The 18,858-nt window shown below is 46.6% G+C and overlaps 1 protein-coding gene across 1 annotated transcript in view; it reads left to right on the top strand.

The window, feature by feature from the left end:
* Positions 1-18,858, top strand: part of LOC139414230 (ciliary rootlet coiled-coil, rootletin family member 2) — a 103,665-nt gene that overhangs the window by 40,964 nt on the left and 43,843 nt on the right. The window contains exons 12-14 of the mRNA XM_071162131.1: positions 6,277-6,515; positions 13,397-13,556; positions 13,631-13,798. Of these exons, the coding sequence (XP_071018232.1) occupies positions 6,277-6,515; positions 13,397-13,556; positions 13,631-13,798 (567 nt within the window). The remainder of the gene's footprint in view (positions 1-6,276; positions 6,516-13,396; positions 13,557-13,630; positions 13,799-18,858) is intronic.

Here is an 18,858-nt window from a genome sequence, read left to right as displayed (position 1 = left end):
TTCTCCTTTCCTCTCCTCCCTGCCTCACCCTCTCCTCCCAGCCTCACCCTCTCCTCCCTGCCTCACCCTCAATGCCCTGCCTCACCTCCTCTCCTCCCTGCCTCAACCTCTCCCTCACCCTCTCCACCCTCCTTCTCCCTCTCCTCCTCCCTCCCTGCCTCAGCCTCTCTTCCTTCCCTCCCTCACCCTCTCCTCCCTCCCTGCCTCATCCTCTCCTCCCTCCCTGCCTCATCCTCTCCTCCCTGCCTAACCCTCTTCTCCCTGCCTCACACTCTCCTCCCTGCCTCACCCTCTCCTCCCTCCCTGCCTCAGCCTCTCCTCCATCCCTCACCCTCTCCTCCCTCCCTGCCTCACCTACTTCCTCCCTGCCTCACACTCACCTCCCTGCCTCACCCTCTCCTCCCTCCCTGCCTCACACTCTCCTCCCTCCCTGCCTCACCCTCTCCTCCCTCGCTGCCTCAGCCTCTCCTCCCTCCCTGCCTCACCCGCTCCTCCCTCCCTGCATCAGCCTCTCCTCCCTCCCTCACCCTCTCCTCCCTCCCTGCCTCACCCTCTCCAGACTCCCTGCCTCACCCACTCCTCCCTGCCTCACCCTCTCCTCCCTCCCTGCCTCACACTCTCCTCCCTCCCTGCCTCACCCTCTCCTCCCTCGCTGCCTCAGCCTCTCCTCCCTCCCTGCCTCACCCTCTCCTCCCTCCCTGCATCAGCCTCTCCTCCCTCCCTCACCCTCTCCTCCCTCCCTGCCTCACCCTCTCCAGACTCCCTGCCTCACCCACTCCTCCCTGTCTCATCCTCTACTCTCTGCCTCACCCTCTACTACTGACTAATGTGACTAGATAGATGATAGTACTGTGTCTAGATAGATGATAGTACTGTGACTAGATAGAGGGATAGTACTGTGACTAGATAGATGATAGTACTGTGTCTAGATAGGTGGCTGTGACTAGATAGATGATAGTACTGTGACTAGATAGATGATAGTACTGTGTCTAGATAGATGATAGTACTCTTCACCAGTGTAGTGTAGTCCCTGATCAGAATAGTACACGAGGAAATAGTCCCTGATCAGAATAGTACACTAGGAAATAGACCCTGATCAGAATAGTACACTAGGAAATAGACCCTGATCAGAATAGTACACTAGGAAATAGTCCCTGATCAGAATAGTACACTAGGAAATAGTCCCTGATCAGAATAGTACACTAGGAAATAGACCCTGATCAGAATAGTACACTAGGAAATAGTCCCTGATCAGAATAGTACACTAGAAAATAGACCCTGATCAGAATAGTACACTAGGAAATAGTCCTTGATCAGAATAGTACACTAGGAAATAGTCCCTGATCAGAATAGTACACTAGGAAATAGACCCTGATCAGAATAGTACACTAGGAAATAGTCCCTGATCAGAATAGTACACTAGGAAATAGTCCCTGATCAGAATAGTACACTAGGAAATAGACCCTGATCAGAATAGTACACTAGGAAATAGTCCCTGATCAGAATAGTACACTAGGAAATAGTCCCTGATCAGAATAGCACACTAGGAAATAGTCCCTGATCAGACTGGTACACTAGGAAATAGACCCTGATCAGAATAGTACACTAGGAAATAGACCCTGATCAGAATAGTACACTAGGAAATAGACCCTGATCAGAATAGTACACTAGGAAATAGACTCTAAACAGAATAGTAGGAAATAGTTTCCACCAGTTCACCATTTGGGACGCACTCTAGTGAGCAGTCCTTCCCTCTCTCACTCTCTGGTTACCTAGGGAACTTGCCTAGATAACCAGAGAGTCTCAATACTTATTTCCATTCATCAAGTGACTCTTAAAAGAGCCTTTTGGGTTGTTGAAGTGGCAGGCAAGTGGCAGTGAGAGTGGTGGTGTGTACTATCGTGTGAGTCCTGCTAGAACGGAGGAGAGACCCGCTCTCATACTCTCAAGGAAGAAAGAGGTCATTGCCCTCATTCGTGAGATGCAACGCCATCCTTACGGACACAGCCCAGGGACACAGTGCTTTATGGCGGAGTGGTGCATTGTGGGAATGCGCCTGTCACGGAGAAATGCAAGCTGGGCCCATGTGGAACTGACAAAATAACTTCTTGCCAATTCGAATGAACGCAGTACACACTACCAATACCTCACCGTTATGTTGCGTTCCACATCTGTGAGTTCTCCCAGCGGTTTTCGTATTTATATTGCCATTTATAAAATGAGGACATGCGCGCTCTTTTACTGGACTTGACCAACTGTGCACAGCATTACTTAGGACATTTGTATCTGAAGCTTTGGATTCAGGGATTTAAAAGTACCTATCCAATTTCAGATGTGTAAATATGTCTACAATTTTTCTTACGAGTTTTGTATTTGTTTAACAGTTCTTGTTGTTTAACAGTCCCCCCCCCCCCCCCCTGGCCTCACGGAACGGTTGAGCTAACGTAGGCTAATGCGATTAGCATGAGGTTGTAAGTAACAAGAGTATTTCCCAGGACATAGACATACACTACCGTTCAAGAGTTTGGGGGTCACTTAGAAATGTCCTTGTTTTTTATTCTTCCTTTATCCATTTTATTCAACTGTTACCTGCAAAAAAAAAGACAGCTCAGATGTGCCTTTCTGAATTTTGAATCCTAAACAACCTGCCTACACATAGTTTAAAGTACAATACCAACATAGTTACTGTAGCAGGTCAAAGCTGTGTGCTGGAAAACCTTGGTAGAGCATGGGTGGAGTAGGCATCGTGGTGCTGTAAAACCTTGGTAGAGCATGGGTGGAGTAGGCATCGTGGTGCTGTAAAACCTTGGTAGAGCATGGGTGGAGTAGGCATCGTGGTGCTGTAAAACCTTGGTAGAGCATGGGTGGAGTAGGCATCGTGGTGCTGTAAAACCTTGGTAGAGCATGGGTGGAGTAGGCATCGTGGTGCTGTAAAGTTCAGTGAGTTCAGACTGTGAAGAATGGGAGGGAAGGAGTGTGGTGCTGGTGAAGAATGGGAGGGAAGGAGTATGGTGCTGGTGAAGAATGGGAGGGACGGAGTGTGGTGCTGGTGAAGAATGGGAGGGAAGGAGTGTGGTGCTGGTGAAGAATGGGAGGGAAGGAGTGTGGTGCTGGTGAAGAATGGGAGGGAAGGAGTGTGGTGCTGGTGAAGAATGGGAGGGAAGGAGTGTGGTGCTGGTGAAGAATGGGAGGGAAGGAGTGTGGTGCTGGTGAAGAATGGGAGGGAAGGAGTGTGGTGCTGGTGAAGAATGGGAGGGAAGGAGTGTGGTGCTGGTGAAGAATGGGAGGGAAGGAGTGTGGTGCTGGTGAAGAATGGGAGGGAAGGAGTATGGTGCTGGTGAAGAATGAGAGGGAAGGAGTGTGGTGCTGGTGAAGAATGGGAGGGAAGGAGTGTGGTGCTGGTGAAGAATGAGAGGGAAGGAGTGTGGTGCTGGTGAAGAATGGGAGGGAAGGAGTGTGGTGCTGGTGAAGAATGGGAGGGAAGGAGTATGGTGCTGGTGAAGAATGGGAGGGACGGAGTGTGGTGCTGGTGAAGAATGGGAGGGAAGGAGTGTGGTGCTGGTGAAGAATGGGAGGGAAGGAGTGTGGTGCTGGTGAAGAATGGGAGGGAAGGAGTGTGGTGCTGGTGAAGAATGGGAGGGAAGGAGTATGGTGCTGGTGAAGAATGGGAGGGAAGGAGTGTGGTGCTGGTGAAGAATGGGAGGGAAGGAGTATGGTGCTGGTGAAGAATGGGAGGGAAGGAGTGTGGTGCTGGTGAAGAATGGGAGGTTAGGAGTGTGGTGCTGGTGAAGAATGGGAGGGAAGGAGTATGGTGCTGGTGGTACCTGCATCTCAATTAACAGCCTATTCCCTTAGGTTTATAGCGCACTATTTTGGACCAGAGCCTGAGTCAAAAGTAGGGCACTTAATAGAGTGCCATTTGGTGCACAGGCTTGTCTCTGAGAGAGCTATAAAAGACACTGTCAGACATGGCAGAACCTCCCTGATCTTCCCTTGTTTGATTATTAGAACCTCCCTGATCTTCCCTTGTTTGATTATTAGAACCTCCCTGATCTTCCCTTGTTTGACTATTAGAACCTCCCTGCTCTTCCCTTGTTTGATTATTAGAACCTCCCTGCTCTTCCCTTGTTTGATTATTAGAATCTCCCTGATCTTCCCTTGTTTGATTATTAGAACCTCCCCGCTCTTCCCTTGTTTGATTATTAGACTCATCCAAGCTCAGGATTCTCATGTCTGACAATGACAGAGACAGAGTGAGAATGTACAACAAGGGGACAACATGGGGGGGTAGAGCGGAGGAGAGAGAGAGAGAGAGAGAGAGAGAGAGAGAGGGAGAGAGGGAGAGAGGGAGGGAGAGAGAGAGAGATGGAGAGAGAGAGAGAGAGAGAGAGATGGAGAGAGAGAGAGAGAGAGAGAGAGAGAGAGAGAGAGAGAGAGAGGGAGAGAGAGAGAGAGAGAGAGAGAGAGAGGTAACTCCCATATCTACAAGAAAAGGGCAACCAGTGAAGAACAAACACCATTGTAAATACAACCTATATTTGTTTATTTATTTTCCCTTTTGTACTTTAACTATTTCCACATAATATGACATTTTAAATGTCTTTATTCTCTTGGAACTTTCGTGAGTTTAATGTTGACTGTTCATTTTTTAAATTGTTTATTTCACTTTTGTTTATTATCTATTTCACTTGCTTTAGCAATGAAAAACATATGTTTCCCATGGTAATAAAGCCCTTAAATTGATTTGAATTGAGAGAGAGAGAGAGAGAGCAAGAGAGAGCAAGAGTGCTCTTGGTAATATAATGAAATCAAAGTTGGAGTTAACCCCTAGTGTAAATAAGTCAGTTGGGGCAGTGTTTATTTTCTCTCCTGCTGCAGGGAGAGGCAGGCTCCGATGAGATGGGACAGGTTCCCCTAGCTTCACTCTCATCTACTTGAGGACCACAATCAGAGGGCTCTCCTCTACCCTCCAGACCTGGATTCAAATAGTATTTGAATTATTCCCAATACTTTAGCTGAGCTTGATCGAGCTTGGCTGGCACTGTGGATCAATGCAGTAGTCCATCATACGAACATTTCGCACTTCAAGCAGACTAAATCAAACGCTTATGAATGATTTTGAATAGTATTTGAACCCAGGATATTCTACCCCCCCCCCCCCCCCCCCCCATTTCCCTGAAATTAAGTTTGATGGGTTGGAAAGGGAGAGGATTAGAATTGATGAGAAGAAAACATTATGTGACCTGTATAAACATCATGCCTCTCCCTCCCCTCTCCTCCCTCCTCCCTCATCTCTCCCCTCTCCTCTCTCCTCCCTCCCCTCTCCTCCCTCCTCTCCTCCCTCCTCCCTCCTCTCTTCCCTCCCCTCTCCTCCCTCCACCTCTCCTCCCCTCTCCTCCCTCCTCTCCTCCCCTCTCCTCCCTCCTCTCGTCACTTCTCCCTGCCCTCCCCTCTCCTCCCTCCTCTCGTCACTTCTCCCTGCCCTCCCCTCTCCTCCCTCCACCTCTCATCCCCTCTCCTCCCCTCTCCTCCCTCCTCTCCTCCCCTCTCCTCCCTCCACCTCTGCTCCCCTCTCCTCCCTCCACCTCTCCTCCCCTCTCCTCCCTCCACCTCTTCTCCCCTCTTCTCCCTCCACCTCTCCTCCCCTCTCCTTCCTCCACCTCTCCTCCCTCCACCTCTCCTCCCTCCACCTCTCCTCCCCTCTCCTCCCTCCTCTCCTCCCCTCTCCTCCCTCCTCTCCTCCCCTCTCCTCCCTCCACCTCTGCTCCCCTCTCCTCCCTCCACCTCTCCTCCCCTCTCCTCCCTCCACCTCTTCTCCCCTCTTCTCCCTCCACCTCTCCTCCCCTCTCCTTCCTCCACCTCTCCTCCCCTCTCCTCCCTCCACCTCTCCTCCCCTCTCCTCCCTCCTGTCCTCCCTCCACCTCTCCTCCCCTCTCCTCCCTCCTCCCTCTCCTCCCCTCTCCTCCCTCCACCTCTCCTCCCCTGTCCTGCCTTCCTTGGTCTGGTTAATTTGAAGCAGTCTTGGGCCTAGATTTCAATCCGTATCCCAGAATATCTGCGTTATAACGTAATACAAATGTTGAGACAATGTTTCTGCGTTCGCGGAGACTGCGTACACAGTAAACACTGCCTCTGCAATCACGCTATAAAGAGGGACTTCTGCAATACGGATTGAATCGAGTCCAACGTGGTCTCTTGGGTTCGAGTCCGGCCTCCACCTCTGGTTTGTAGCCTCAGTGAGCTCCTCCTCTCATCTCCATTCCCTGGTCCTGCTAGGTGGAGGGTCTTCGGCGGGACCTCCATCGGGCAGAGGATGAACGTGACGCAGGGCGGGAAGAGCTGATCGAGTCCCACAGGGAGCTGAGGGAAGTGGCTCAGGAGAGGGACGACCAGAGGAAGGAGGTGCTGGACCTCAGGAGGCTGCTGGGGGACGAGATCCGAGACAAGGAGGCCATCCACTCCTCCAACCAGGAGCTCAGAGCTGCAGTGAAGAGAGCAGAGAACGACAACAACAGGTACAGTCACTCACCGTCCCATACAGACAACAGATACAGTCACTCTGTTCCATACAGACAACAAATCCAATCAAATTTTATTTGTCACATACACATGGTTAGCAGATGTTAATGCGAGTGTAGCGAAATGCTTGTGCTTCTAGTTCCGACAATGCAGTAATAACCAACAAGTAATCTAGCTAACAATTCCAAAACTACTACCTTATAGACACAAGTGTAAGGGGATAAAGAATATATACATAAAGATATATGAATGAGTGATGGTAGAGAGCGGCATAGGCAAGATACAGTAGATGGCATTGAGTACAGTATATACATATGAGATTAGTATGTAAACAAAGTGGCATAGTTAAAGTGGCTAGTGATACATGTATTACATAAAGATACAGTCGATGATATAGAGTACAGTATATACGTATGCATATGAGATGAATAATGTAGGGTATGTAAACATTATATTAGGTAGCATTGTTTAAAGTGGCTAGTGATATATTTTACATCATTTCCCATCAATTCCCATTATTAAAGTGGCTGGAGTTGAGTCAGTGTGTTGGCAGCAGCCCCTCAATGTTAGTGGTGGCCGTTTAACAGTCTTATGGCCTTGAGATAGAAGCTGTTTTTCAGTCTCTTGGTCCCAGCTTTGATGCACTTGTACTGACCTCGCCTTCTGGATGATAGCGGGGTGAACAGGCAGTGGCTCGGGTGGTTGTTGTCCTTGATGATCTTTATGGCCTTCCTGTGACATCAGGTGGTGTAGGTATCCTGGAGGGCAGGTAGTTTGCCCCCGGTGATGCGTTGTGCAGACCTCACTACCCTCTGGAGAGCCTTACGGTTGTGGGCGGAGCAGTTGCCGTACCAGGCGGTGATACAGCCCGACAGGATGCTCTCGATTGTGCATCTGTAGAAGTTTGTGAGTGCTTTTGGTGACAAGCCGAATTTTTTCAGCCTCCTGAGGTTGAAGAGGCGCTGCTGTGCCTTCTTCACGATGCTGTCTGTGTGGGTGGACCAATTCAGTTTGTCTGTGATGTGTACGCCGAGGAACTTAAAACTTACTACCCTCTCCACTACTGTCCTGTCGATGTGGATAGGGGGGTGTTCCCTCTGCTGTTTCCTGAAGTCCACAATCATCTCCTTAGTTTTGTTGACGTTGAGTGTGAGGTTGTTTTCCTGACACCACACTCCGAGGGCCCTCACCTCCTCCCTGTAGGCCGTCTCGTCGTTGTTGGTAATCAAGCCTACCACTGTTGTGTCGTCCGCAAACTTGATGATTGAGTTGGAGGCGTGCGTGGCCACGCAGTCGTGGGTGAACAGGGAGTACAGGAGAGGGCTCAGAACGCACCCTTGTGGGGCCCCAGTGTTGAGGATCAGCGGGGTGGAGATGTTGTTGCCTACCCTCACCACCTGGGGGCGGCCCGTCAGGAAGTCCAGTACCCAGTTGCACAGGGCGGGGTCGAGACCCAGGGTCTCGAGCTTGATGACGAGCTTGGAGGGCACTATGGTGTTAAATGCCGAGCTGTAGTCGATGAACAGCATTCATTCTCACATAGGTATTCCTCTTGTCCAGATGGGTTAGTGCAGTGTGCAGTGTGGTTGAGATTGCATCGTCTGTGGACCTATTTGGGCGGTAAGCAAATTGGAGTGGGTCTAGGGTGTCAGGTAGGGTAGAGGTGATATTGTCCTTGACTAGTCTCTCAAAGCACTTCATGATGACGGAAGTGAGCGCTACGGGGCGGTAGTCGTTTAGCTCAGTTACCTTAGCTTTCTTGGGAACAGGAACAATGGTGGCCCTCTTGAAGCATGTGGGAACAACAGACTGGGATAGGGATTGATTGAATATGTCCGTAAACACACCAGCCAGCTGGTCTGCGCATGCTCTGAGGGCGCGGCTGGGGATGCCGTCTGGGCCTGCAGCCTTGCGAGGGTTTACACGTTTAAATGTTTTCCTCACGTCGGCTGCAGGGAAGTAGAGTCCGCATGTTTTGGTTTACAATGTTTTGTATTGTCCTCAAAGCGGGCAAAAAAGTTATTTAGTCTGCCTGGGAGCAAGGCATCCTGGTCCGTGACGGGGCTGGATTTCTTCCTGTAATCCGTGATTGACTGTAGACCCTGCCACATACCTCTTGTGTCTGAGCCGTTGAATTGAGATTCTACTTTGTCTCTATACTGACGCTTAGCTTGTTTGATTGCCTTGCGGAGGGAATAGCTACACTGTTTGTATTCGGTCATGTTTCCGGTCACCTTGCCCTGATTAAAAGCAGTGGTTCGCGCTTTCAGTTTCACGCGAATGCTGCCATCAATCCACGGTTTCTGGTTTGGGAATGTTTTAGTCGTTGCTATGGGAACGACATCTTCAACGCACGTTCTAATGAACTCGCTCACCGAATCAGCGTATTCGTCAATGTTGTTGTTTGATGCAATACGAAACATATCCCAGTCCACGTGATGGAAGCAGTCTTGGAGTGTGGAATCAGATTGGTCGGACCAGCGTTGAACAGACCTCAGCGTGGGAGCTTCTTGTTTTAGTTTCTGTCTGTAGGCAGGGATCAACAAAATGGAGTCGTGGTCAGCTTTTCCGAAAGGAGGGCGGGGCAGGGCCTTATATGCGTCGCGGAAGTTAGAATAGCAATGATCCAAGGTTTTTCCAGCCCTGGTTGCGCAATCGATATGCTGATACAATTTAGGGAGTCTTGTTTTCAGATTAGCCTTGTTAAAACAACAGATACAGTCACTCTGTTCCATACAGACAACAGATACAGTCACTCTGTTCCATACAGACAACAGATACAGTCACTCACCGTCCCATACAGACAACAGATACAGTCACTCTGTTCCATACAGACAACAGCTACAGTCACTCTGTTCCATACAGACAACAGATACAGTCACTCTGTTCCATACAGACAACAGACACAGTCACTCTGTTCCATACAGACAACAGATACAGTCACTCTGTTCCATACAGACAACAGACACAGTCACTCTGTTCCATACAGACAACAGACACAGTCACTCTGTTCCATACAGACAACAGACACAGTCACTCTGTTCCATACAGACAACAGGTACAGTCACTCTGACTCTAACCCTCCAACGAGGAGCTGAGAGTCTCTGTCAAGAGAACGACAACCAAAAACAGGATTGTCTGATCTTATACAGCCAACAATGTGTGCACATGGATCCAGGGCTTCATTGGGTTTTATGAAGTAGAAATGATGTAGACGGTATGGGGTTTAAAGACAACACTGGTTTGAAATGAGTGTTTTCTAAACCCACTCCATGTGATGAGGCCCACACCCGAAAATACTCTGTACAGTCAGAGATGGCATAAAGATTTTCTGACAGGCCTATGTTTCTGCTTATCGTTTCCGACATTTTGGCAGGCTATTTGTTATAAATTATTTATCTATAATTAAACATGTGCAGCTTCTCTTCTGTCATTATTGTTGCCCCAAGAAGACTTTAATAAAAACCCTCAGAATGATGTCATAAAGGGATAGAATGAATGATGTCATAAAGGGATAGAATGAATGATGTCATAAAGGGATAGAATGAATGATGTCATAAAGGGATAGAATGAATGATGTCATAAAGGGATAGAATGAATGATGTCATAAAGGGATAGAATTAATGATGTCATAAAGGGATAGAATGAATGATGTCATAAAGGGATAGAATTAATGATGTCATAAAGGGATAGAATGAATGGTTCAATCTGGTTGACATCAATAACATTGATTTTCTCTTTCCTCTGTCATCTCTGCTTCTCTCACGCAGCAAAGACGTTTAGCGACCGGGGAGAAAATGCAATAATGGGGATAAAACGGAATGGGGGAGGGGAGGGGGGTTTCAGTGAAACATTTTCTAAATTACATCAGTTTGACTGGTTTTAAGGAAATTAGAAGCGGTTAAAACAATCCAAACATGTTTTTGATAAGATTTCATTTTGGCTTGGGTTGGTATTTTATGTGGTTGGAACACTAGCAGTTTATATGATGCTAATAAAGAAGAAGAAAGAAGAAGAAAGCACCGCCAAATTTGCAAACGGTCCCTAACCGTGCATTCATAATCTCAAGATGCTGAAAGAAATCATATTTCTAAACTCCTGTTCCCGAATCAAATTGTATCACTTCACCAAAACATTTCCAAACATTAGACTACTGTTCTGGTCCTCTCTTCTATAACATTAGACTACTGTTCTGGTCCTCTCTTCTATAACATTAGACTACTGTTCTGGTCCTCTCTTCCTTCTATAACATTAGACTACTGTTCTGGTCCTCTCTTCTATAACATTAGACTACTGTTCTGTTCCTCTCTTCCTTCTATAACATTAGACTACTGTTCTGGTCCTCTCTTCTATAACATTAGACTACTGTTCTGGTCCTCTCTTCTATAACATTAGACTACTGTGCTGGTCCTCTCTTCTATAACATTAGACTACTGTTCTGGTCCTCTCTTCTATAACATTAGACTACTGTTCTGGTCCTCTCTTCTATAACAGACTACTGTTCTGGTCCTCTCTTCTATAACATTAGACTACTGTTCTGGTCCTCTCTTCTATAACATTAGACTACTGTTCTGGTCCTCTCTTCTATAACATTAGACTACTGTTCTGGTCCTCTCTTCTATAACATTAGACTACTGTTCTGGTCCTCTCTTATCTAACAGACTACTGTTCTGGTCCTCTCTTCTATAACATAAGACTACTGTTCTGGTCCTCTTTTCTATAACATTAGACTACTGTTCTGGTCCTCTCTTCTATAACATTAGACTACTGTTCTGGTCCTCTCTTCTATAACATTAGACTACTGTTCTGGTCCTCTCTTCTATAACATTAGACTACTGTTCTGGTCCTCTCTTCTATAACATTAGACTACTGTTCTGGTCCTCTCCTATAACATTAGACTACTGTTCTGGTCCTCTCCTATAACATTAGACTACTGTTCTGGTCCTCTCTTCTATAACATTAGACTACTGTTCTGGTCCTCTCTTCTATAACATTAGACTACTGTTCTGGTCCTCTCTTCTATAACATTAGACTACTGTTCTGGTCCTCTCCTATAACATTAGACTACTGTTCTGGTCCTCTCTTCTATAACATTAGACTACTGTTCTGGTTCTCCCTTCTATAACATTAGACTACTGTTCTGGTCCTCTCTTCTATAACATTAGACTACTGTTCTGGTCCTCTCTTCTATAACATTAGACTACTGTTCTGGTCCTGTCTTCTATAACATTAGACTACTGTTCTGGTCCTCTCTTCTATAACATTAGACTACTGTTCTGGTCCTCTCTTCTATAACAGACTACTGTTCTGGTCCTCTCTTCTATAACATTAGACTACTGTTCTGGTCCTCTCTTCTATAACATTAGACTACTGTTCTGGTCCTCTCTTCTATAACAGACTACTGTTCTGGTCCTCTCTTCTATAACATTAGACTACTGTTCTGGTCCTCTGTTCTATAACAGACTACTGTTCTGGTCCTCTCTTCCTTCTATAACATTAGACTACTGTTCTGGTCCTCTCTTCTATAACATTAGACTACTGTTCTGGTCCTCTCTTCTATAACAGACTACTGTTCTGGTCCTCTCTTCTATAACATCAGACTACTGTTCTGGTCCTCTCTTTTATAACAGACTACTGTTCTGGTCCTCTCTTCTATAACATTAGACTACTGTTCTGTTCCTCTCTTCCTTCTATAACATTAGACTACTGTTCTGGTCCTCTCTTCTATAACATTAGACTACTGTTCTGGTCCTCTCTTCTATAACATTAGACTACTGTTCTGGTCCTTCTATAACATTAGACTACTGTTCTGGTCCTCTCTTCTATAACATTAGACTACTGTTCTGGTCCTCTCTTCTATAACATTAGACTACTGTTCTGGTCCTCTCTTCTATAACATTAGACTACTGTTCTGGTCCTCTCTTCTATAACATTAGACTACTGTTCTGGTCCTCTCTTCTATAACATTAGACTACTGTTCTGGTCCTCTCTTCTATAACATTAGACTACTGTTCTGGTCCTCTCTTCTATAACATCAGACTACTGTTCTGGTCCTCTCTTCTATAACAGACTACTGTTCTGGTCCTCTCTTCTATAACATTAGACTACTGTTCTGGTCCTCTCTTCTATAACATTAGACTACTGTTCTGGTCCTCTCTTCTATAACATCAGACTACTGTTCTGGTCCTCTCTTCTATAACAGACTACTGTTCTGGTCCTCTCTTCTATAACATTAGACTACTGTTCTGTTCCTCTCTTCCTTCTATAACATTAGACTACTGTTCTGGTCCTCTCTTCTATAACATTAGACTACTGTTCTGGTCCTTCTATAACATTAGACTACTGTTCTGGTCCTCTCTTCTATAACATTAGACTACTGTTCTGGTCCTTCTATAACATTAGACTACTGTTCTGGTCCTCTCTTCTATAACATTAGACTACTGCTCTATGTAGTTAGACCAGATACATTGAGGCTCTATAGTTGAGGTTTAGTCTACACACTAACGTTAGATACAAATTTTGAAAGTAAAACCTCACTGTGGCCCATAAACCTGAATTGCACAAGAATTATACATTTCAAAAAAAATGTTATGCATTGTTTTCTCTTTATTCAACCCCCTGCCCTTCATCCACATCCTAAAACCACCAGTCCCGCAGGTATAACAATGGGGATTGTGAGTTCTGACTCAACCCCACACATCAATATTTGAAATGTGACAATATTTTTCTTCAATATTTTGACAGTAATCTACCTCCATGTATCTGCTTCCATCTCCGTCAGCCTTTGAAGGACAAGGAGCAGAAAGTGTATTTTTGTAGTCGTTTTGACAGTAATCTACCTCTATAACCCTGTCTCTGGCTCCATATCTCCCATCAGTCTGCGGCGTAGCCTGGAGGACAAGGAGCAGAAAGTGGTGGTGCTGGAGGTGTGTAAGACCTCCCTGCAGCAGGAAGTGTCCAAGCTGAGGAGCACCATGAGAGAGCTGGAGAAGTCCCGGCTGCAGGCACGCAGAGAGCTGCAGGAGCTGCGCAGACAGGTGAGGCTTCATCTTCTTCTTCTTGTTCTTCTTCTGCCTCAGCCTCTAATCAGTCTCTATCTCTACCTGTTCAGGTGAAGATCTTAGAGAGGGAGGCTGCCCAACAGAGGGAGGAGATGGGAGAACTGCAGGCCAGGGTGTGTCAGGAGGAGGTGAAGGAAGAGGAGGCGAGGAGGGAGTCCTTCAGTCTTAAACAGAGAGTCCTGGAGAGCGAGGCGGGCAGGGAGGCGGCCATCAAGGAGGTACATTACCATGGGAGGCCCACAGGGCTGGGGGAGGAGGACAGGAAGAAGGTACGTTACCATAGGAGGCCCACAGGGCTGGGGGAGGAGGACAGGAAGGAGGTACGTTGCCATAGGAGGCCCACAGGGCTGGGGAGGAGGAGGACAGGAAGAAGGTACGTTACCATAGGAGGCCCACAGGGCTGGGGGAGGAGGACAGGAAGGAGGTACGTTGCCATAGGAGGCCCACAGGGCTGGGGAGGAGGACAGGAAGGAGGTACGTTACCATAGGAGGCCCACAGGGCTGGGGGAGGAGGACAGGAAGGAGGTACGTTACCATAGGAGGCCCACAGGGCTGGGGGAGGAGGACAGGAAGGTTGGCAGGAAGGAGGTAAATGTGCTCTTTCCATTTTTTATCTGTAATAAAGTTGCTAAAATAAAAACAATAAAAAATAAATGTTCTTTGTCATTATGGGGTATTGTGATGTCATTATGGGGTATTGTGATGTCATTATGGGGTATTGTGATGTCATTATGGGGTATTGTGATGTCATTATGGGGTATTGTGATGTCAATATGGGGTATTGTGATGTCATTATGGGGTATTGTGATGTCATTATGGGGTATTGTGTGTAGATTGATGACGAGGGGGGGGGGGGAACTATTTAATCCATTTTAGAATAAGGCTGGCTGTAACTTAACAAAATGTGGAAAAAGTCAAGGGGTCTAAATAATTTCCGAATGCACTGTATGTAACTTACAGGTAGTAGTCCGCTACACAGCCTCAGTAACAACATGCTTCAGAAAACATCCCGTCCAGCCACAACTAGCTGCAGAATAGCTGCAGTGATTACAGTATGGGGAGGAAGGGCCGAGGATGTTCTACTGCCACTCTCCAATGAATAACCTTTTGTCAGCCTGGCTGGGGTTTAACATACTGTGGGTGTACAGCCTTCACACGGTATTCACACCCTTTTACTTTTTTACACATTTTGTTGTGCTGCAAAGTGGAATTCAAATGGATTCCATTTTTTATCAATGATCTACACAAACTACTCTGCAATGTCAAAGTGGAAGTCAAATTCTAACATTCCAAAAAAACATATATATATATATTGTATATAGAAAGTGACTTTGGAAAGTATTCAGACCCCTTGTCCTTTTCCACATTTTGTTACATCACAGCCTTATAACAATTCACCATAATGACATCACAATACCCCATAATGACATCACAATACCCCATAATGACATCACAATACCCCATAATGATAAAGCAAAAACAGGGTTTTAGAATGTATTGCAAATGTATCAGTATTCAGAACCTTTGCTAGGAGACTCGAAATTGAGCTCCGGTGCATCCTATTTCCATTGATCATCCTTGAGATGTTTCTACACCTTGATTGGAGTCCACTTGTAGTAAATTCAATAGATTGGACATGATTTAGAAAGGCACACTCCTGTCTATATAAGGTCCCACAGCTGAAAGTGCATGTCAGAGCAAAAACCAAGCCATGTGGTCGCAGGAATTGACCGTAGAACTCCGAGACAGGATTGTGTCGAGGCACAGATCTGGGGAAAGGGAACCAAAACATTTGTACAGCATCGAAGGTCCCCAAGAACGTAGTGGCCTCCATCAATCTTAAATTGAAGTAGTTTAGAACCACCAATACTCTTCCTAGAGCTGGCAGCCCGGCCAAACTGAGCAATCGGGGAGAAGGGTCTTGGTCAGGGAGGTGACCAAGAACCTGATGGTCACTCTGACAGAGCTCCAGAGTTCCTCTGTGGAGACGGGAGAACTTTCCAGAAGGACAACCATCTCTGCAGCACTCCACCAATCAGGTCTTTATGGTAGAGTGGCCAGACGGAAGCTTCCCATCAGTAAAAGGCACATGACAGCCCACTTGGAGTTTACTAAAAGGCACCTAAAGAATTTCAGACCATGAAAAACAATATTCTCTGGTCTTATGAAACCAAGATTAAACTCTTTGGCCTGAATGCCAAGTGTCACGTCTGGAGGAAACCTGACACCATCCCTATGATGAAGCATGGTGATGGCAGCATCATGCTGTGTGGATGTTTTTCAGCGGCAGGGACTGGGAGACTAGTCAGGATGGAGGCAAAGATGAACGGAGAAAACTACAGAAAGATCCTCGATCAAAACCTGTTCCAGAGTGCTCAGGACCTCAGATTGGGGTGAAGGTTCACATTCCAACAGGACATTGACCCAAGAAGGCAATGACAGCCAAAACAACACAGGAGTGGCTTCGGGACAAGTCTCTGAATGACCTTGAGTTGCCCAGCCAGAGGCCGGACTTGAACCCAAATCGAACATCTGGTGAGACCTGAAAGCGTCATATCCAAGGAGACTGTAGTGTCATATCCAAGAAGACTGTAGCGTCATATCCAAGAAGACTGTAGCGTCATATCCAAGAAGACTGTAGCGTCATACCCAAGAAGACTGTAGCGTCATACCCAAGAAGACTGTAGCGTCATACCCAAGAAGACTGTAGTGTCATATCCAAGAAGACTGTAGTGTCATATCCAAGAAGACTGTAGTGTCATATCCAAGAAGACTGTAGTGTCATATCCAAGAAGACTGTAGTGTCATACCCAAGAAGACTGTAGCGTCATACCCAAGAAGACTGTAGCGTCATACCCAAGAAGACTGTAGCGTCATATCCAAGAAGACTGTAGTGTCATATCCAAGAAGACTGTAGTGTCATACCCAAGAAGACTGTAGTGTCATATCCAAGAAGACTGTAGTGTCATATCCAAGAAGACTAGTGTCATACTCAAGAAGACTGTAGCGTCATATCCAAGAAGACTGTAGCGTCATACCCAAGAAGACTGTAGTGTCATACCCACGAAGACTCAATGCTGTAATCACTGCCGAAGTTGCTTCAACAATCAATCAATCAATCAAATGTATTTATAAAGCCCTTTTTACATCAGCCGATGTCACAAAGTGCTATACAGAAACCCAGCCTAAAACCCCAAACAGCAAGCAATGCAGATGTAGAAGAACTAGGAAAAACTCCCGAGAAAGGCAGGAACCTAGGAAGAAACCTAGAGAGGAACCAGGCTCTGAGGGGTGGCCAGTCCTCTTCTGGCTGTGCCGGGTGGAGATTATAAACCTAGAGAGGAACCAGGCTCTGAGGGGTGGCCAGTCCTCTTCTGGCTGTGCCGGGTGGAGATTATAAACCTAGAGAGGAACCAGGCTCTGAGGGGTGGCCAGTCCTCTTCTGGCTGTGCCGGGTGGAGATTATAAACCTAGAGAGGAACCAGGCTCTGAGGGGTGGCCAGTCCTCTTCTGGCTGTGCCGGGTGGAGATTATAAACCTAGAGAGGAACCAGGCTCTGAGGGGTGGCCAGTCCTCTTCTGGCTGTGCCGGGTGGAGATTATAAACCTAGAGAGGAACCAGGCTCTGAGGGGTGGCCAGTCCTCTTCTGGCTGTGCCGGGTGGAGATTATAAACCTAGAGAGGAACCAGGCTCTGAGGGGTGGCCAGTCCTCTTCTGGCTGTGCCGGGTGGAGATTATAAACCTAGAGAGGAACCAGGCTCTGAGGGGTGGCCAGTCCTCTTCTGGCTGTGCCGGGTGGAGATTATAAACCTAGAGAGGAACCAGGCTCTGAGGGGTGGCCAGTCCTCTTCTGGCTGTGCCGGGTGGAGATTATAAACCTAGAGAGGAACCAGGCTCTGAGGGGTGGCCAGTCCTCTTCTGGCTGTGCCGGGTGGAGATTATAAACCTAGAGAGGAACCAGGCTCTGAGGGGTGGCCAGTCCTCTTCTGGCTGTGCCGGGTGGAGATTATAAACCTAGAGAGGAACCAGGCTCTGAGGGGTGGCCAGTCCTTATAAATTAGCAAAAAATAAATAAAAAACAGTTTTTGCTTTGTCATTATGGTCTATCGTGTATATTTGATTTATTTCTGTATTTTATTTCACCTTTATTTAACCAGGAAAACCAGTCGAGAACAAGTTCTCATTTACAACTGTGATCTGGCCAAGATAAAGCAAAGCAGTGTGACAAAAACAACAACACAGAGTTACCCATAAACAAACGTACAGTCAATAACAGAAAATAAAAATAGAAAATAGATCTATGTACAGTGTGTGCAAAGGCTTAACAAAATGTGGAGAAAGAAGACGAGTAGGTAGGTAGGTAATAAATAGGCCTTAGAGGTGAAAAAATTAAAATTTAGCATTAACACTGGAGTGATAGATGTGCAGATGATGATGTGCAAGTAGAGATGCTGGGGTGCAAAAAAGTGAGAGGGTAAGTAATAATATGGGCTTGAGGTAGTCTGGTGTGCTATTTACAGATTGGCTGTGAACAGGTACAGTGATCGGTAACGGGCAGGTGGGTGCAGGGAGTGATCGGTTGAAGAGCATGAACTTAGTTTTACTAGCGTTTAAGAGCAGTTGGAGGCCATGGACGAAGTATTGTATGGCGTTGAAGCTCGTTTTGAGGTTTGTTAGCACAGTGTCCAAAGATGTGCCAAATGTATACAGAATGGAGTCATCTGCGTAGAGGTGGATCAGAGAATCACCAGCAGCAAGAGCGACATCATTGATGTATACAGAGAAAATAGTCGGCCCGAGAACCCTGTGGTACCCCCATAGAGACTGCCAGAGGTCCAGACAACAGGCCCTCCGATTTGACTCACTGAACTCTGTCTGAGAAGTAGTTGGTGAACCAGGCGAGGCAGTCATTTCAGATGCCAAGGCTATTGAGTCTGCCGATAAGAATGTGGTGATTGGTATAGAATGTGGTGATGATTGGTATAGAATGCGGTGATTGGTATAGAATGTGGTGATTGGTATAGAATGTGATGATTGGTATAGAATGCGGTGATTGGTATAGAATGCGGTGATTGGTATAGAATGCGGTGATTGGTATAGAATGCGGTGATTGGTATAGAATGTGGTGATTGGTATAGAATGCGGTGATGATTGGTATAGAATGCGGTGATTGGTATAGAATGTGGTGATTAGTATAGAATGCGGTGATTGGTATAAAATGCGGTGATGATTGGAATAGAATGCGGTGATTGGTATAGAATGCGGTGATTGGTATAGA

The sequence above is a fragment of the Oncorhynchus clarkii genome, chromosome 1, assembly GCF_045791955.1.
Source record: "Oncorhynchus clarkii lewisi isolate Uvic-CL-2024 chromosome 1, UVic_Ocla_1.0, whole genome shotgun sequence".
In the NCBI taxonomy this organism is placed as follows: Eukaryota; Metazoa; Chordata; class Actinopteri; order Salmoniformes; family Salmonidae; genus Oncorhynchus; species Oncorhynchus clarkii.
The sequence above is the reverse complement of the archived record's forward strand: the minus strand, read 5'-3'. Positions and strand labels throughout refer to the sequence as shown.